This window comes from Parasteatoda tepidariorum, chromosome 4, assembly GCF_982258835.1.
Source record: "Parasteatoda tepidariorum strain Cologne lab strain chromosome 4, Ptep-v5.0, whole genome shotgun sequence".
NCBI classification, from domain to species: domain Eukaryota; kingdom Metazoa; phylum Arthropoda; class Arachnida; order Araneae; family Theridiidae; genus Parasteatoda; species Parasteatoda tepidariorum.
The window spans coordinates 31867258-31887245 of record NC_141758.1 but is presented as its reverse complement, the minus strand read 5'-3'; the positions used below and the strand labels follow the sequence as shown (position 1 = coordinate 31887245).

The window sequence follows — 19988 nt, the reverse complement described above, 5'->3', positions numbered from 1 at the left end:
CACTATTTTTGAATGAACTTTATAACTAGCTCCCACAGTTTTTTCTTAATGGATATTTCAAATGGTCAATTAAATTTTGAAGGCCCTTAATGATTTGTGGAAAAAAATAAATGATGCATAATTATTGCACTTTATTAGAATGAATATAAGTATCCTATTGTAATTTGTTCTTGCACCAAATGAAATATTGTGTATAGTTAGTTGCAGCTGAAGAAGCGGTTGCAAACAGAAAAGCTGCCCAGGCTCAGGCAATAAAAGATGACTGTGAGCGAGATTTAGCTGAAGCTATTCCAGCAATGGAAGCTGCTGTTGCTGCTTTGGATACATTAAAACCAAATGACATTACTCTTGTAAAAGCTATGAAGGTAAGAAAAGATCAATCAAATTTTCTAATAAATTAAATTTTTCTTTTTAATTAAAAAGATTTTTTTTAATTAAGTGAACTTCCATTGGCTGCTGGCAGATTATTTGCTTTGTATCCGCATAAGTTTTTTGTAACTTAAATTTTTGCATATTATTTGATACCAAGTGTCCGATATGATGACTGACAATTTTAAATATAAAAAGGAAAACATAATGATATAGAAATGTACTATTTACTGTATTTTGCTTAGAAGAGGAGATTTAGTATTCTCATCAAATTTGAAAATTAGTTACAAAGTTTATCAACAGAAAGCACTACTGGTTTCAAAACAGTGCTTTCTGCTGCATATCCAAAATTTCAACTAAAATATTTGCACGTCTGTCTGTCAATTTTGTCCTCAAAAATGGTGTAGTATTGTCACAAAACTGGGAAAAATCAGGAAATTTTATTAATCTGGTAAAATCAGGGAATGTTAGGGAATTTTATTAAAGTGCCCAAAAAGTCAGAGAAAATTAATTAATATGAGTTTGAGATGCATTTAGGTTCAATAGTTTATTAAAAAATATATAAATTATTACAATTCTAATAGCAAGTATAAGTGTTCCGTAGTATATTTAAAATGTAAGAACAAGCCATAACTGAAAAATAAATAATAAAATGTGTACAATCGATTATAAAGTTCAAAGAAATTCAATAAAATCAGTGAAAATATCAGCAAGAAGTTAGTTTGTGGCCACCATGACTCGCTAAAAATGGTGGTTATACTGAAAACTGTTAAATAGTTTTTTTTAGTAAATTGCGCAATCTGTAGAGGAACTTAATAGCTAATGCATCATCTGTTGAAGGCGACTAATATTAAAGTTTGTGAGAAGAAAATCTTCTAGTTTCTTAAGAAAACAATCAACCAAGCATTTTTACTTCCTTTTGTTTTTCCTTAATTGATTTTTCAAATTATCCAGTTTTTTAGGTGATACCTAGTTAAAAATAATTTTGTCTTAAAAGTTTTCACTATTCTTGAATAGATGATTTATTAATATTTTACTCCTTCTATTATTAAATAAAAATTTTCATGGGTATATTAGAACTTAAATATTCAAAATTAGTTTCAATTAAATTTGTAGTTTATTCAGTGTGTTATAAAAAAAAGGCACAAAACAGTTTTATTAGGTAATCATTTTGACAAATTAATAATTTTATTGTATGATATTAGTTGTGTGATTTAATTTTCAAAGGCGCATTATTATATTGTTTATTGTAATATTTTATTGCAGAATCCTCCAAAAGGAGTAAAATTGGTAATGGAAGCAATCTGCATAATGAGGGGAGTTAAACCAGAAAGGAAACCAGATCCTAGTGGTTCAGGGAAAATGATTGAAGATTACTGGGGTCCATCTCAGAAAATGTTGGGTGATTTGAAATTCTTAGATGCCTTAAAAGCCTATGACAAAGACAATATACCCGAACCTGTGATTCAAAAAATAAGACAAAAGTAAAAATCATTTTTAAATAAAATGGAATATTTGAATTTGAGAAGTGCAATTTGCATAAATGCAAACATCTACTATGAATACATCTCTTATTAATTTTGCTTCTGCAATTAGTGTTTAAATATAGCTTGAATTGAATTCCCAAATAAATAAATAAAAGAGAAGTATACACATAATTATGCATTGTTAAATGTATTTGAATCCTAATTTGTAATTTTTTACTACCATTATTCTCAGATAATTTTTTTTAAAAATTAAACTTGAAATAATATTTATTTTTTATTATAGCATTGGTAACCAGATATTTTATTATAGAGAAGCTAAACTAATTCCTGGGTATAAAAACCATATAAAAGTCTGATCTATTTATAAATATTTGAAACATAAATGGCCATGTATGGGAGGAATGTTGTAGAGATTTGAAAATGTAGCATCTATTATATTCCCATCAATGATTGTGGTAATTTATTTGGCTAACTAAATGAGTCATAGAAAAAGTTACTAAATATTCTAGGTAAAATTCAGATCAATAAATGCTTAAATCTTCAGTTGCTAACCATTTTTGAAATCTATGTTGAAATCTGTCAAACTTCAATATGCTTAGATTATTTTCAAATGTAACTTTAATTAATTCTAAATTTAATTTCTTTTCTCTTTTTTTGTTGAACATTATTGATTAAAAGCTGACATATTTTAAGGCTGTCTTCTTATTTTCCCATTCCCTTGCCTTTTTCTCTAATTTTGTTGTTTTTTATTCAGTTTTTGTCCTTCTTTCTTCACTCTGTTTGTGATATTTCTCTTATTCATTTTGCTGCTGCATTTTTCTATTATTATATTCCTATGACCTGATGAGAAAGGCTGTAGCAGTATTTTTTGTGGATGATGTTGTAAGATGTTTTTCAAAATGCTCTATTGGTTTTCCATCAGTTTCTATTCTTCAATCATATCAACAAAATCATTTCATGGAAAAAGACTGATAATCCAAGTTTTTCATTATGCTGTTGTTGTTTCCAATGACACTTGTACAAGTCAAACTTGCCAGCCATTGGTCTTATGTGAATAAAGTCAGTAAGATGTCCCTTTCGTTTGACAAGGTGAAAGTACTGCAAGGGTGAGAGTATATCTTTACTCAGAATCTCACAGATCGATGGCAGCACTACCCATTCCTGAGATCAATTTTTCTGTTTAGACATTGATCTGAAGGGGAAGGAAATTTTCTCCAGATCCTTGTACCCATGGCATTACTCAGGGACCAATAATTGAACTTTCAAATCCTCAGATTTTATGAGAACATATATTGCATGTACTCAGTGTTTCTTAAAAGAGTTGAGAATCAAACTTGACCTGATCCCCTGTGTCCATTCTCTAACCACTATGCTCCCATGAGTCAGTTTTCCATTATTACTTTATTTAATTTAATTGCAGTTTGAATTAATTAAATAATATTTATTATATCTATTGTTCGAAATTTTAAACAGATTATTTATTTTTTTAAAAAAAACAAGTCTTCAGCCAAATTTTATATAAAACTTTATTCATTCTTTTAAATATTTGTTACCTGAATTTGGAAAAAAAATTTACAGATAAAAGTATAACTTGTTCTGAAAAGATTTTAAAAAATGACAGTTTATTATAATTTTCTAAGCAGTATTTACATGTTTCTATTTGTTATATAATTTTAATTAATATTGCATTTTTTACCATATAGGTACTCAAATAATCCTGCATTTGATCCAGCTGTAATAAAAAAAGTTTCTGTTGCTTGTGAGGGTTTGTGTAGATGGGTTCTAGCTATGGATGTCTATAATAGAGTAAACAAAGTTGTTGCACCTAAAAAGATAAAACTGAAAGAAGCTACAGCTGAAGTTTCTGTACAGATGAAAGTTTTAAATGAGAAAAAGAAAGCTTTAAAAGCTGTGAGTACATGTCAATCAGGATTACGGTTTATGTAAATTATTTTATAATTTTGTTTAATTTTAATAGACTTCTATTTCTGTGTCATTTTTAGTTTCGTATAGTGAACTTCAGGATGATAAGTCAGCTTTGTGATACAATATCTCTTTTAAGACATTATTACTCATGAGTTTTGTGTGAAATAATAGCTTTTTTAAGATATTTAGGTAACTTGTAATCCAATGCACAGATTATAACTCATGAAATCTCTACTTTTCTATCTGCAAAATGTAAATTGCATTCATTAAATTAAATCTATTTTTTATAATTAGCAACAATTATTAACAAAAGTAAATTTTCCTTTTTTTTTATATATATATATATATATATATATATATATTTTTTTTTTTTTTGCTTCAAATTGTCAGATTATTATAATTTCTTGTCACTAATGTTGCTGAAACATTTTGGGATGCAACTTCAAATTATAACATCAAATTGTACTTTAAGTCTTCTAGTTTGTGAAAGTTGATGGCAGGTGTGCAGAATAAGCTCGACGGCAAAAGCAATATTTGTGAAAATGCAGGCATCCTTGTGGAAATTTTTGATTTTAAAAAAAAATACTATGCTACAAAATTTTCAATTCTTTATGCCAGATCACTTTTACTGTCTAAAATGAAAAGGAATATTTCTGTTATGCTAAATATAACACAAATGACTTTATATGTCAGTTTAAATTCCTTAAGTTTATGTGTGGGACCTTAAATTTAGTTTTACAATATACTACTATTTCAATAATGGATGTGCGTTTTGATTTCTGTTATTTTTAAATCTTATGTTAGTTTATTCAAGAATCATGTAAAATCAATTTGTTTTCTATTTAATAAATTAAAAAGTTATTTTCGAAAAATTTTAATAAGATACACATTTTACTAATTTAAAATATTTTGAAAAATTATTATTACTAAATTTTTTTTAATAATCTGGGAGAAATTCCAATTAAAAAAACCTGTGTGCTGGGACTCTGAATTTTTTCTGCCTTCTGGTTGATGGTACTTATAAGTCTCAGTTATTTAAAGTTTTCAATAAATAAATTTAGTTCTTATAATTCGTGGTAATAAAGGTTTTAATGAATGTAATTTTCATTTGTAATTAATTTAACATTATTTTTTTAATTGTAACAAATTTTAGTATCCTAAATTTTCCTCTTTTAATCTTATTGTTAAAAGTGTTTAATCTTGTTGTATCTTTTAATCTTATTGTCATCAGTGAATTGTTTCATTTGAATTTTAGGTAACTGACAAATTACAAGAGCTTAATGACACCTTCACCAGCAAAACGAAAGAGAAGAAGGATTTGGAAGAGAATTTGGAACTGTGTGAACAAAAAAAAGAGAGGGCTACTAAGATGATTGAGGGACTTGGTGGAGAAAAAGATAGATGGAATGCAGCTGCTGAAAATTTGCAACTTGCTTTCAACAATATTGTTGGCGATGTTCTCTTATCATCTGGAGTTATTGCTTACTTGGGGGCTTTCACAGTTGATTTTAGACAAGTGAGAACTTGCATGTTTTATTATCGGAAAGGCTGAAAAAATAAATAAAAACATGTTTATGGAGTAAAGAAACCAATTGTGGATTTCTAAATATTCTTTTGCAATTAACATATAAATTTTAACTTCAACCAAAACTGTTATAACCACCCTGTGAACTCTTCAGTTCACAGAATGACGTTGACAGAATCAGGCCTTTAATTTTTCTCCCACTTTTTCAATTCTGTTTATTTTGTTTGGTGTTAATAATTTACATTTATTAATTCTTGCTTTAAAATTAGTAAATGTCTTTGAATTTAACTGTCTTTAAATTTAACCGTTTTTAAATTAAACTGTCTTTATTAAAATCTTCTGTGTTTATTTATTTTTGTGTTTTGAGGAAAAATCTTAATCATCAAAGTGGAAACATTTTTCTTGTGTCATTTTTTAACTTTAATTATTTAAAAAGTAAAATCATGCATAATACTTCAACATAAATACTCAAACATAAATAATCAAACATAAATACTTCTGTGCACTAGCTTTTACTTCGCTGTTTATGTTTAAATTTAAATAGCTGCCAACTTGTACAATTCTTGAAAAAATTTTACAAAATGGTCATAAAATTATTATTAAAATCTAAGGAATTTTCTAAAAAGCAAGTGATTTTACAGAATTTTAAAAGCATAATTGCCAAAATAATGAGTCTTTTAGATATATGTTTGAATTATTGATTAGTCTGAGTTGTTTAGGCATTAAAGCTCTAAGAAAAAAGAGAGAGAATATAGATTAAATATTACTACCACTAAGAATATTTATCCTCAGTGACAATAAAAGAGAGTAACTATGAATTTAAAATCATTTTCAATTATTGAACAAGTTTAAATTAGTTAAAAATGCATCAATAAAATATACAATATTTAAAAGAAGTAACTTATTTTTAACGAGATTGTTAAAGAACTTAGCTCTGATTTTTCAAGTATATAAAACATGTTAACTCGATTCTATGCTGGGGTACCTTTTCATAGATGAAGGTTGACATTGTTGATAGCTGCCACCTCCAACTTTAGTGACCTTCGGACGTGAACACGCCTACCTTGACGGAAACTCCCACTTTGATTTGAACACGCCTACATTGATGGATGGTCCCTATTGAACAATTGACTTACTACTTGTGACTGCAACATTATCCACCAGCATTGTTGCTACTCAGTCTCGATCGACTGCTAATGGCAACTCAGGGGCGATCATGATCTTGTGATCTTAATGCACCTCTTCTGGCTACTCTAAAAACAGCAATGTATCAACTAGTGGTATCCGTTCATCAAATTCTATCACAGATAAAATTCTGGTGGGGGAGTACTGTAGTGTGTCTACCACTACAAAAATACAATTCTGAATCTCTAATATGTAAGACTTGTTAACTCGATTCTATGCTGGGGTACCTTTTCATAAATGAAGGTTTACATTGTCGAAAACTAAATATCCCCACAATCAGTCTAATGTAAATTCTTTATTTTTCATTAATAGGAATGCATCTCTTCTTGGTTAGAATTGTGTAAAGATTACAGTGTACCATGCTCTGGATCTTTTTCTGCTGTTGAGACACTTGGTGATCCTGTCCTGATAAGAGCTTGGCAGATTGCTGGTCTTCCTGTGGACAATTTTTCAGTAGAAAACAGCATCATTGTTAAATCTGGGCAAAGATGGCCTCTACTCATTGATCCTCAAGGTATAAAGATAAAAGAAAGTATTTTCTTGTTTAGGTATATTTTATTATCAAGATTTAAATAAAAAGCATGTATCTCAATTAAGTTTCCTTTGTTTTCAAACTTAAATTGCTTATATTAGTCCAGGAAATAAATTATTTTAGACTGTGACTAATCTGCACAACATATCTAAAGAGATCTCCAAATTTATGATAATTTTCAAAGATTAGAGAAACTTCTTCAACAAAATTAGACTTCTATAACAGGATTTAATCCTCAGTAAAATTTTTTATCTATGTACAGAGATGCTTGTGCTTTAGAAAAATTTCGAATTTTTTACTAACTGCGATCTGGAAATTTCCGGAAATCCAAGGTCCAAAAATTTCAAGAAATCATCGATCATATTATGTCTAAAAATTCTTGTATATTTTATTTAAAAATATTGGAACTAGAATTTATACTTGGTATCTCTTTCATTTGCAAATATTTTTTCTGGTATCTAGGACTCTTTTTATGTTTGAAAGAACATTAAATATTACTGTCAGATTTTTATCAAGTTGCACAAAACAAAAGTATTCAATTACAAATTGAAATAACATGTAGATTTTTAAATGAGAAATACATTTTTTTGCACCGTTGGTATGTTAAATTTCACAGAAACAAAGAAATTAGGTTTTTTAACGAAAGAAAAGTACTTTAAACCCATATAGATTTTTATAAAAATTGTCCGAAAAAAAATGACAACTAATATATTTTAGTTCGTGGGTCACAAAAAAAGCTTCATGGATGCCACATGCTGCCGGATGTGGCCCGCGGGCAGCCAGTTGGTAACCACGTTTCTAAAAGGTATATTTGTAATTTTTTAATAGTATTAAAAATTTTCTTTATTTTTTATCTTGATTCAGGTCAAGCAAGCAAGTGGATTAAAAATATGGAAAAAGAAAGCAACTTAAAAGTCATCAAATTAAGTGACACCAATTACATTCGAGTGTTAGAGTCTGCTTTACAATTTGGGCACCCTGTTTTATTAGAAAATATAGCAGAAACTATTGATCCTGTGCTAGAGCCTATATTGACAAAAGCTGTTTTTAAGGAAGGTGGAATGGAGGTAATTTACATACATACTATCATTCCTAGTATACTTATATATTTTTTTATTTTACTTGTTTAGAGTAATCCGGATATGATATCTCATGCAAATGGCAAAAAGAAATTAAAATTTTATATATATAAAAAGCACTCATTTAGTGAGAAACTATCAATTAATAATTTATAGATCTTATCCACTTTATTAGGTTACATATAATAATTAACTGAGAAATAAAATTTTATTGATTCAAAGTAACTTCCAATAAATTTTTATTACATTTTGCTATGTTTGCATATATTAAGTATATTGTATGACTTATTCTAATTTTCATTTTACATGATTAGAGAGAGTTTCGTTTTTAGGGAGGGGTTATGAATATTATATTTAGTCAAAAGATAGTCAGTCAATTATATACAGTGCATAAAATAGAGAACATGTTAATATTTTGCACGTAAATTTAACATGTTTCTTTATTCCAGAAATGTTAGTGAAATGTGTATAATTACTCTTTTCTACTTAGCATGATTTTTTTAAATCAGTGAAACTGTTCCTTTTGCAACAAGAATTACATTTGTTACTTATAATAGTTGTTATTTAGATTTTTAGATCGTTAAAGTGTTTATTTGAAAATTTCAATTATTATTATTTTTATTTTTAGATGATTAAAGTAGGAGATAACATTGTTCCTTATTCAAAAGATTTCAGATTTTATGTCACCACCAGATTGCAAAACCCTCACTATTTACCAGAAATATCAGTAAAAGTAAGATTATTATTCTGGTGTGCAATTGAAAAAAAGCAATGTAAGTGCTTAATGATTGATTTCAAGAAAAGTGCTTTGACAACTATTTTCTTTCTATTGTTTATGCTATAAAAGCTAAAATCGAATTTCTAAAAACTCATAAAACAAAACCAATTTTTTCTTTAATTTTTTGCAATTTGTAGCTTTTTATACGAAGATGCCAGATATATAAGTATCTAAAACTTTAAAAATTTAGTCGCTTACATTAATTTTTCTTTTGCACTGCTGTATTCTCCTCAATGTTATTCTTATATATTATTTTACCAATTTATATCGAATAAAAATAGCCAACTTCTTGTTTAGTAATTCATCAAATTTAGTTACAAAAATATCTAATGCATTTACTACTAAGCTACTTTATAGCTTTATTGTCTTTCTAATTACGCAATATATTTTAAGAATTGTTTATGGCTTTACATGTTATTCACATATTGCTAAAATGTTTTTAAAAATTTAGGTTTTATTTTTAGGTAACTCTTATCAATTTCATGATCACACCTCTTGGTCTTCAGGATCAACTTTTAGGAATAGTAGCAGCAAAAGAAGATCCACAGCTAGAGGAAAATAAAAATAAATTAATTCTAGAAAGTGCTGATAATAAACGTCAACTTAAAGAAATTGAAGACAGAATACTGGAAGTCCTTTCATCATCAGAGGTTTGTAATTCATACATTTATATGAATTGTTTTATTAAGCATCTTTTAACTCATTTCTTTCTTTGATAAATCAGAAATCATGTTATTTTTCTTAAGGTGTCCGACTAGTTTCGCGAACTTTTTTTTAAAAAAAATATCAATATAAAATTTTCAAAAAATAGTTTTGTGGCCATAAATCCTTACTTTTTTTTTTTTTTTTTGCATATGCACTAAATATTGTCTAGCACCTGAACAAAAAATCCTTTGAGGAATTTATATAGAAGGTCATCAACTATTTTTTTAACTCTTAGCTTAAAAACAAAGTGCATATACTACTGAGGTAATGAGTAATGTAGTTAAAAAAGCAAATTTTTTAAAATTTCTGTACTGGTCTTTGCAAAATAACATGCATAAGAAATAAAATTATACTTTTTTTATCTTAGCTTATAGTTCAAAACATGTGTGCTATAATTATAAATCCTCAGGAAAAATGTTTTACAATTATTTAAAAAGACTACATGAGATATAGTGTTTTAGGTGGTAAAAAAAATCTGATTTTGAGATAAACGCATTTTAAGTCTTAAAACCCTTATCTACCTACTGTTAGCACTTTGCACAAAAACTGCTATAACTTTGTAAATAATTGAGTACAAACAAAAGTAAAGTATCTTTAGAAAGATAAGAAAACAGGGATTTTAAATTTAAAGTGAACTTAAGTTTGAAAATTTATCCTAAAATCATGTTTTTGCTCTAGTTAGGTACCTTAATGATTTTCTGATTTGGTTATAATCAATGCCTATTTTTAACTATATTGATTTTAAAATTTAACCAAATTCATTGAGGACATTTGTAATGAAAATGACATCTGTAATGAATTTGTAATGGATATTTGTAACAAGTAGCTACCTGTATAACTGGTATTATCTTTGATTCTTTATTTTATCACAAAAAATACATGATTGTGAATGTTTAATTTTAGCTTAAAAGGCTGAATTTTTAACTCAACTTAAAATAATATAAATCTTAATAGAAGACCTCACACATTTTTTTAACTAAAAGGTTTATTCCTATACAAATGTTAATTAATCTGTTAAGTAACTGAGATTAACTGTAATAAATCAAAGATTAATAAGTCTATCTGCTCATTTATTCCCCCTCTAGAAAGTCTATTACTTTTATAATATTTCTAAATTTCTAGAGAAATATGTAAATATTCTGAGTTGTTTTAAAGAGAAAAATCTTCGTTTAAGTATGTTATTTAGTCATCAAAAGCTCTTTCAAGCCATAACAGGTTTCAGAATAGGTAGATAAACATTCGACATGATCCATATCAAATGTTTCTAGTAATTGAAGAATTTTCATTGCTCAAATAAAATTTTATCAAGTATAAATATCTTTTTGATAGGGAAATGCAAGAAGTATTATAAAATTCTTCAATTATCTTCATGAACTCCAATTTTTTACCCCATGATTGCTGAGGAAAGAACTTATTTATCTGAAAAAGAATTTTCCTTAAACAGTGTAGAGTGTTCTTTTGAAAGCTCCTAAATAAATTGTAAATAAAAATTGTTTTTATAGTTTTAAAACTTACTGAAATAACTCATAATGCTTATTTAAATTTTTTATTTAAATTATTACTCAATTATTATAAACTGAAAGATGCAGACTTAATAACTGCTGGGTTTGAATGCATCAGTATTATGTTAAATATTAAAAATTGTTCTGATCAATGAAATAATATGAATCTGTCAAAACAATTTACCTGTGTTATTACAGTCTGGCCTACTTAAGGAATATTATTGATTATAGCCAATTGTATTTAAATAAGCAGGTTATTTAAATAGAAATGTAGTGTACTGGTGAATTTTAAGTGATACATTTTTAGGAAATTTTATTTTGAAATGGCATGTAATACATAATGGTTTGAGGGAATAAACTCATTCTAATGACCAACAATTATATTAAGAGCTGTTAGTTAAGTATCATAAAATATAAATGATATTTAAATTTATGTAAAAATAAATTAATATTAAAAGTATAATATACATACTATAATGCTATTAATTTCCTTTTGAAGATATCAGTGATTCAAGACTATTTTCTCTACTTCTTACCTTCCCACGTTCTAAAGGATGTGTGAATAAAGTGTTTAAAAAAGGTTTTAAAAAAAAACTTTGTCTACTATATAACTGCTAACAAAATTTCATTAATTTCTTTACTACACTAAACAAAAGTAGATGGGAAGTCCTTATTGAAATAGCCATGAATTAATTATATTCTCATTTTTTTTACTGAAAAATGAAAATTTCGTTCTAGCTGATGATGCTTTTCTTAAAAAGTAAAATATATGCTAATTTTTTCCTTTCTTATGCATTTAAGCAAAGAGAAGCAACCATAAATATCTTTTTAAGCGAGAAAATTTAACTTTAGTTACATACAAAATAATTTGGTTCTGATAAAAAAATTTCATATATGCAAAATATTAACTATTTGATATGTAATTAAGTAGAGAATGTATTAGTTTTTCTGCAGAAATTTTTTCCATTTAAAAATCTTTTTTTAGACATTACAACTGATGTCAAGGAATCAACTATAATCATCCTAAGTACCATTGTGCAAATCAATTTTCAGTTATTGATTTCCGAATTTAAAAGAAATTATCATTGAAAACTATGATGAAAATGGCGAAGACCCACTTGTATGATTGACTTTTTATCTGTTACATTTAACGTTTTTCTTGATAAGTGATCCATACAGCAGCAGTCTTTGTGTATCTTACTACTATGGATTCTCAATTCATAGTCTGAGCTGAATAATGTTCATTTACATTGATAAAAATATCATAGATTCAAAGGGTCTTTTACAAAAATTGATTTTTTCATAATTTGACAAAATTAAAAATTACTTTTTTAAATAATGCCAATCATTTTGTTATCAAACTGGAAATCTCAACTCAGTGATTTGCACCTTTTACCCATTTTTATATCAAACAGCTAATTAGCTATTCTCCTAGCTTTGTTCAATCATTTATATGGAAATTGCATAGAATTGATTATTATGATACCCTACAATCAGACATACAATACCTTACAAGTGTGAAATAAGTAGTTATAAATTATGAGAGGTGTTTCATTTTTATTTGTATATGAATTTTTTTTACAGGGTAATATTCTAGAGGATGAAACAGGCTGTCAAATTTTAACATCGTCTAAAATTTTATCAGAAGAGATATCTGCTAAAGAGGTAAAAATAAGAAAATAATTTCTCAAATATGAATTTTTTTATTGGATAATTTTAGCTTATAGTAGTTTCTTTTGCCAGATTGTATCAGAAAAGACCAAAGAAGAGATTGATTTTGTAAGGAACGGGTATCAACCAGTAGCTATACATTCTTCAATATTGTTCTTCTGCATTTCTAGCTTGAGTAATATTGATCCCATGTACCAATATTCACTATCATGGTTTATTTCACTATATCATCAGGTACACGTTCCATATGTTCTTTATATATAGTCAAGAAAATTATTTAAAATTAATTTATAGTGTTCTTTATGTGTTGTATTTATACCCTCCAACATTAGAGGTTTTCGCAAAATATTTTTTTGTTGTGGTAACCAACTACAAGTAAAATATTTTAATTAAATAGAATTTTTTTTAATGTTTATCAGAGCTTCTTAATACCAGCGTAGGTACATCTGACCTTCCATCTAACTGTTTAAATAATTTGTACGTACTGGTTACTGAAATTATTTTAACTCTCTAATTTAAAGTTTTAATTTCTGAAAACATCATTGTAATATCGTAGTTACTACTAGGAAACATATTTTCTAAAACCACGGAAATTCCATAGTTTTTTGGAGGGTATGTACAGTATACCAAACTACAATGTCATATTTCTTTTTTGAAAGGAGTTATTTATAGTATCTTGAGAAATTAGCATCATCATTTTTACACATACAAAAAGTAATAGGACAATATGAATTATATGTATGTCAATAAATTACATCATAATCATTTGTTATCATCAGTGATTATGATATATTTGATTGATTCTTATTTTAGTTCTACAAATGTGTACAAAAGTTTAAGACTATCGATCCTTTTCAATAAATTTTCGGTCTAACTTCTTGAAATAATACGCTTACTGCCATCAATACCCTTTTCAGCTGGAATATGCTTAATTTTGCTGGAAGTTTTTTAAAATCATGCAACCATTTTTCTTTTAACATGATTACGCATGCAAGAATTGTTTCTTGCATGCGATCACTTTTCTTCTGGTCCTTCCAGAAATATTAAATTTACTTAGTTTGATGAGCAGTCTTCAGTCTTTTTTGAAACTATGACTAAAGGTATTTTATCCATTACCGTAATTACCAGCCAGCTACACTGTGTACAGTTTAATCCATGAAACAACGCATATTAAGCAAGATGAGGATGTTAATTTATATTAATAGAATACCCCCAATTTCCATAAATGTGTGAGAGTTTTAAAATAGTGTGTGTTAAAATTTTGAAAATTAACTCCTGGTCGTAAATCTTTTGTATACAACTACAATAGCTTTTCGTTATGAAGATATTAAAAATAGGATTAAATATTTTATACAGTCTTTTCAGAAACTAAAATATTTTTTAAGCATTTATTTTTGCAATCTTTAGATAGTTCATTTAGCACAATATAAGTAAACTTTCCACTTAGTAAAATGATGAGGGCATGTAAATTAAACTGTGTAAATACACTTCCTCTCTTTACTTCTCTTTTCTATTTCTCTTAGTCTATAGATAACAGTGCTAAATCTCTTTACTTTTCCTTTCTATTTCTCTTAGTCTATAGATAACAATGCTAAATCTCTTTACTTCTCCTTTCTATTTCTCTTAGTCTGTAGATAACAGTACTAAATCTCTTTACTTCTCCTTTCCATTTCTCTTAGTCTATAGATAACAGTGCTAAATCTACAGATGTACCTAGACGTATTACTAACCTTAATGAACATTTTACTGCAAGTATTTACAGAAATGTGTGCAGATCTCTCTTTGAAAAGGATAAATTACTCTTTTCTTTTCTTCTCTGTGTTGGTATCTTACGTGGCAGGTAAATTCCTACTCAATTTATATTTTATTATAACCACTAGTTAAGTTAAATTTCAAGTTTAGTAGTTTTATCTGGTTATAGCAAATAATTTTCTCTTTCTGCAATTCATCACAAAAAGTGATTTTAGTTCTTTATTTTTTATGAACATTTTAGAAATGCCATTAATGAAGAGATTTGGAGGTTTTTATTAACTGGAGGTGTTGCATTCGATAATCCGCATCCTAATCCTGCTCCTGACTGGCTGACTGACCGTTCTTGGTCTGAGATAGTTCGGGCATCTGATTTGCCTAATTTAAATGGCTTAATGGAAAGTAAGTAAACAGTGTATGTGTTCTGTTAATTTTTTTTTAACATATCTTTCTTTATGCATACATAAAATATGTTTAACTTTCATTGGCCTTTTTTTTTTAACTTGTTGCCTTTTGTTACACAAATCTCTCTATTATGTGAACAAATATTTAGAGAAAAAAGTGAAGTACCCCTGCAACAAGCAGTTATCATGCAAAAGTATCATTAAGGTAATTTCAAACCAATAGTACGAAGAAGAATATTAGGTGAGCTTTACGTGCCTGCTGAGTTTAGTGGTTTGAAAACCCTCACAGGGGTCCCTGGTTTTCCACAACAATGGCTTAATTTATCAATTTGATTGTTTCAACTCATAATTATTAAACTGGTTATTATTATTGTAGAATATAAAGGGTAATTTTGAGGCTTAGAAAGTTTACATCACCAAGTTTCAAATATCTATTTATCTTGCCATTTAACTATCTGTGTAACTAGAATTATCTTGCTAAAACTTATAATTTATTCTATTATTTACTATAAACATTTGAATAATATGATAAAAGATATGTTACATTTTATAAAAGTAGTTATAAAATGTAATAATTAATAATAATGTATAAAATAATTTTTCGGGCCAAAATTTATATAAAATTAGTTAGAGAGTATATTAATAAGTCCTTTTTTTAATTTGGGTATGTGCAGCAGATATCAAATGCAAAAACTTTTATGCTCTATAATTCAAGTATATTTCTATCACTAATAAGCAAAATAATAAATACAATTAAATTTTACAATTATCTCTGTGCAAAAGTTTTTGCTTATCTTAGAAATATGACTTAAAATGGAAAAAAATAATAATTAAAAAGTTAAAATTTCAACAGGTCTCATTACTGAACTTCTTATAAACAATAATTTTTTCTTTCATAATACTTTTGAGATTTTTAAATGAGAGTTGATTGAATGAGTGTGATTTTGAGATCAAAAATGCACTATGACTACAATTTAATTTTTCTTTCATAATACTTTTGAGATTTTTAAATGAGAGTTGATTGAATGAGTGTGATTTTGAGATCAAAAATGCACTATGACTACAATTTAATTTACATTTAGCAATAAATTTCTTTGACCAAGGAAAACAGCCTTTTTGAGGTCTGAAATCAGAATATTGTATCAATAGTTATTGAGGCTTTTTTTCTTTCATGTGCATAGGGTTGGTTCTCATGCATGTGCAATTGCTCATTTTAAGATTTTTATTAATTTATTTTAATTTTTCTAAGGTTTGCAAAGAGACGTTTCGGAATGGAAAAAAGTTTATGATTCCCTTAAACCTCATGAAATCCGATATCCAGATCCTTTCAGTGATTTGTCAGGTCTCTACAAAATGGTTGTTTTGAGGTGTTTGAGGCCTGACAAATTAATTCCAGCTGTTCAGGTATTGTTTTTTTTTTCTATTCCTAAAGTAGATTTTTGGTATTTACAATAATTTATAATATGTTGTTCTTCTTTTAGAATTTTGTTCGAGATAATATTGGGCAAGCCTATATTGAGCCTCCTACGTTTGATTTGGCTAGTTCATATGCTGATTCCAATTGTTGTACTCCGCTCATATTCATTTTGTCACCTGGAGCTGATCCTATGGCTGCACTTTTAAAATTTGGATCAGACATAGGTTTAAAAGCCAACAGAATTCAGAGCATTTCCTTGGGTCAAGGACAAGTAAATAATTTTTTTTATCTAATATCTCAATTTAATTGCTTAAAATATTGTTAAAATCCAAGTATTTAGGATAGAAAATTATTCAATTAATAATTATTACTTCTTTCACTTTATTTGTGTTCAACTGTTCGTACTATTTCATTGTGAATTTAGTATATATTTAACAAATTGATGATTTAGCGTCAATAAACTTATGAAATTTGTATACTTAAAAGTTAATTTTATTAGAAAATTTACTATATGTGTTAATGTGTGATTTGCTGTATCATAAAAAATTAAAGCATATATTAACAAGTGTTTCACACTTGTATTTAATTTCACATATAAAATGTTATTTTGATCATTTTAAATATTTATATTGGATTTCGTGTGAATAAATAATTTTGTTTCAAAGATCTTTTCCACATTTCATTTTTGTTTGTCCTATTTTTGGAAACAATTATCATTACCTTTATCCTAAGTTTAAAAACAATGTTATTATTTATTGGTTATTTAATGTAAATTTTAACAGGAATTGCAACTTACTATTTATCTTATATTAGATTAAAATTTTGAACAACTTCATAGGGCCCCATCGCTAAAACTATGATTGACAAAGCACTTCAAGATGGATCTTGGGTAGTGTTACAGAATTGCCATTTAGCTTCAAGTTGGATGACTACTTTGGAAAGTATATGTTATGAGGTAACATTCTATCTTCAAATATTTACGTCTTATGACATTTTGATTCACGTCTTTTGACACCTATGACATTATAAATTAGACTTTGGATCTCTAAAATATATTGAAATTCCAAGCACACAGTGGGGAGATGGAGGCATAAAAATTTAAAAAAAAAAAAAAAAAAAAAAACAAGCACTCAAAGAAGAGTCACCAATTTCCATGAGGAACGTTTATCAATTAACACTAAGAAGGCATGCTGTAATAAACTAAATTACTGTCCATTGCAGTTATTAAAAGTGAATCTATGTCAGGAAATCGATTAATCAATTTAAGAGTTTAAATGCCATTGCAGTTAGAATAAAAACAAATGAAAACTTAGTTGACTTGAACACTTAAGTTTACATTTCGAGCAAACATACAAATAAGCTGCTGAAATCAAAAAAGAAATGTGACGCAGCAACACCACAGGAAATTTTCAATATCTATTTCTTTAACTCCCATATTTGCTTTCTACATATATTTAGATTATCTTGAAACGCCTCTTTACTTATAATCTCATTAGTTAGTTAAGTAATGTATGTTTTAAATCTGAATTTTTATTTTTATGATAATGAACAAAAATATTCAGTAATACCAAAGTAACATAAGGCAAAATGTTGATATATTTTAATTCTGCAATTCCATAGGCTGTAACCCCTGATAAAACAGATTTGAATTTTCGTCTGTGGTTAACTAGTTATCCATCAAACTCATTTCCAGTTTCAATATTACAAAATGGTAAGTAATGGGTTATTTTATACTTTAATTTTCTCTAGATTTTTTTAAAATAAATTCTTCATATAAAATTCAATTGTAGTGTTGTGATTATTAATATTTCTCTGTAATACATATCATGTCACAATAACAATTGTTACTATAACAAAAGTTCATTTTGAAATTTGTTTCTTAAAAGCAGTTGTTCTTGATTTAGTGCATGAGAATATGCTTGTATTGCTCATGATAATTTTAAAGGCTAATTACTATATGGAGTTGTTTTTGTTTGGTTTACCCAAAGATATATTTATTTATAGTATAGGCAACATTATTCTCAGCATTAGTCTGAAAAGGACATTAGTCTAACAGCATAATAATTGTAATATAGATTAAGTAAGCAAATAAATGAGAGGATAGAAAAGCTTGTGAATGAATAAAAAAAATAAGATGGAGCGATATGTACATTATGAAACTAAAAACTCTTGATACTTGAAAGTATTTATTTAAATAAATATATCATATAATTTTTAAATGTAAATATTTCCATTGCATAGAAAAATTATGTAATATTAACTTCTGAAAATAATATTATTTTGTTTTTAATAGGTATCAAAATGACAAATGAACCTCCAAAAGGATTAAGGGCAAACTTATTGCGCTCTTATTTGAGTGATCCCATTTCTAATCCATCTTTTTATGATGGCTGTAATAAGGTTTGTGTGTAAATTTTTTCATATCTATATTTGACATTAGCTTTTATTTTAATAACATACACTCTGCATTGTATTAAAGAGACATTTAACAATAATAATAAACCCAAATAATAACAATAATAATAATCCCCTACTAATAAACAAAATTAGACTAAATTTAGTCAATTGATTATGATATTCATGGTTCTACTAAAATCAGCGTGTTTCTCAACTGTGTAAGATCTGCAACTGTTCTTATAAAACTTCTTTCTATGTATTACTAGGTGTCTATGTTCTACAAGATGAGAACTTTTACATTGCTTTTTAGTGACAAAATGTGAAGCTAATATTTCTGTTTTGAAAATGTTATAAGATATGAGAAAAAAGTGAAATACTAAGTTGTACACCATTACCACTTGACACTTTATAGATAATAATGCTGAAATCATGAAAAAATTCACTGAAAATTAAAAATTCACTTGAATGAAAATTCACTTTTTTTTTTACATAATCACTATAAATCACTTTTTTGTACATGATTTATTACATTGTGATGTGATAAAACAATATTTGATGGGAAAAAATTAGTAATGAAAAGGTAACTTTATTTTTGGCGTTGAAACTTCAATTAAGTTTTGAGCTTCAAAAGTAAAGATGCCCTGATATAACTATTTGTGTTAAGAATTCAATTAATATTAAGAATTCAATTCTTCATGTTACTTTGTAGAAAATTTATATTATCCAAATGTTCAGGCTAGTAATATTCTATTTTGTTTAATTTAATCGCTTTAAAAACCTTTAGGGCCATTCATAAAAGATGTCATGCTTGAAGGGGAGGAAAATGTGGCTATAAGGATGAAGGGGCAACAAGTAGCATAACTTTCCTCCTTTTGGTTTAAATAAAAATATTTAAAATTATCAGATTTGTATTGTTCGTCCAATTTTTTTTTCATTAAAATAAGTACATATCTAAACATTATTGTCATGCTTACAAACGTTATTAAAAATATAATAAAAGTTTAAAAATAAAATTTGAATTATGATCTTTAACAGGTTATGTGAAATATGATTTTTAACATATGGTAATATACTATAACATGTGACACAAGGGTATGGTAAAGAGTGACGAAGAGAAGGATAGGGTTAATAATATGGAAAAAGAAGTGTGACCTTATTTATGGACTCTTATGGCTAAATAATTATTAAATAATTCAGCTAAAACAAATAATAAAACTGATATAAATAAAAATAAAAAAATTGTTAAAAAATATGAACTTTGG

The 19988-nt window shown here is 27.1% G+C and overlaps 1 protein-coding gene across 1 annotated transcript in view; it reads left to right on the top strand.

The window, feature by feature from the left end:
- The window catches only part of LOC107453307 (dynein axonemal heavy chain 3), a 109723-nt gene that overhangs the window by 68565 nt on the left and 21170 nt on the right, over window positions 1–19988 (top strand). Inside the window, exons 51-67 of the mRNA XM_087162125.1 lie at window positions 198–365; window positions 1636–1853; window positions 3560–3767; window positions 5038–5298; window positions 6805–7006; window positions 7889–8091; window positions 8732–8836; window positions 9346–9531; window positions 12673–12753; window positions 12832–12993; window positions 14439–14599; window positions 14753–14910; window positions 16162–16316; window positions 16394–16600; window positions 17168–17284; window positions 17950–18040; window positions 18623–18729. Of these exons, the coding sequence (XP_087018251.1) occupies window positions 198–365; window positions 1636–1853; window positions 3560–3767; window positions 5038–5298; window positions 6805–7006; window positions 7889–8091; window positions 8732–8836; window positions 9346–9531; window positions 12673–12753; window positions 12832–12993; window positions 14439–14599; window positions 14753–14910; window positions 16162–16316; window positions 16394–16600; window positions 17168–17284; window positions 17950–18040; window positions 18623–18729 (2790 nt within the window). The remainder of the gene's footprint in view (window positions 1–197; window positions 366–1635; window positions 1854–3559; window positions 3768–5037; window positions 5299–6804; window positions 7007–7888; window positions 8092–8731; window positions 8837–9345; window positions 9532–12672; window positions 12754–12831; window positions 12994–14438; window positions 14600–14752; window positions 14911–16161; window positions 16317–16393; window positions 16601–17167; window positions 17285–17949; window positions 18041–18622; window positions 18730–19988) is intronic.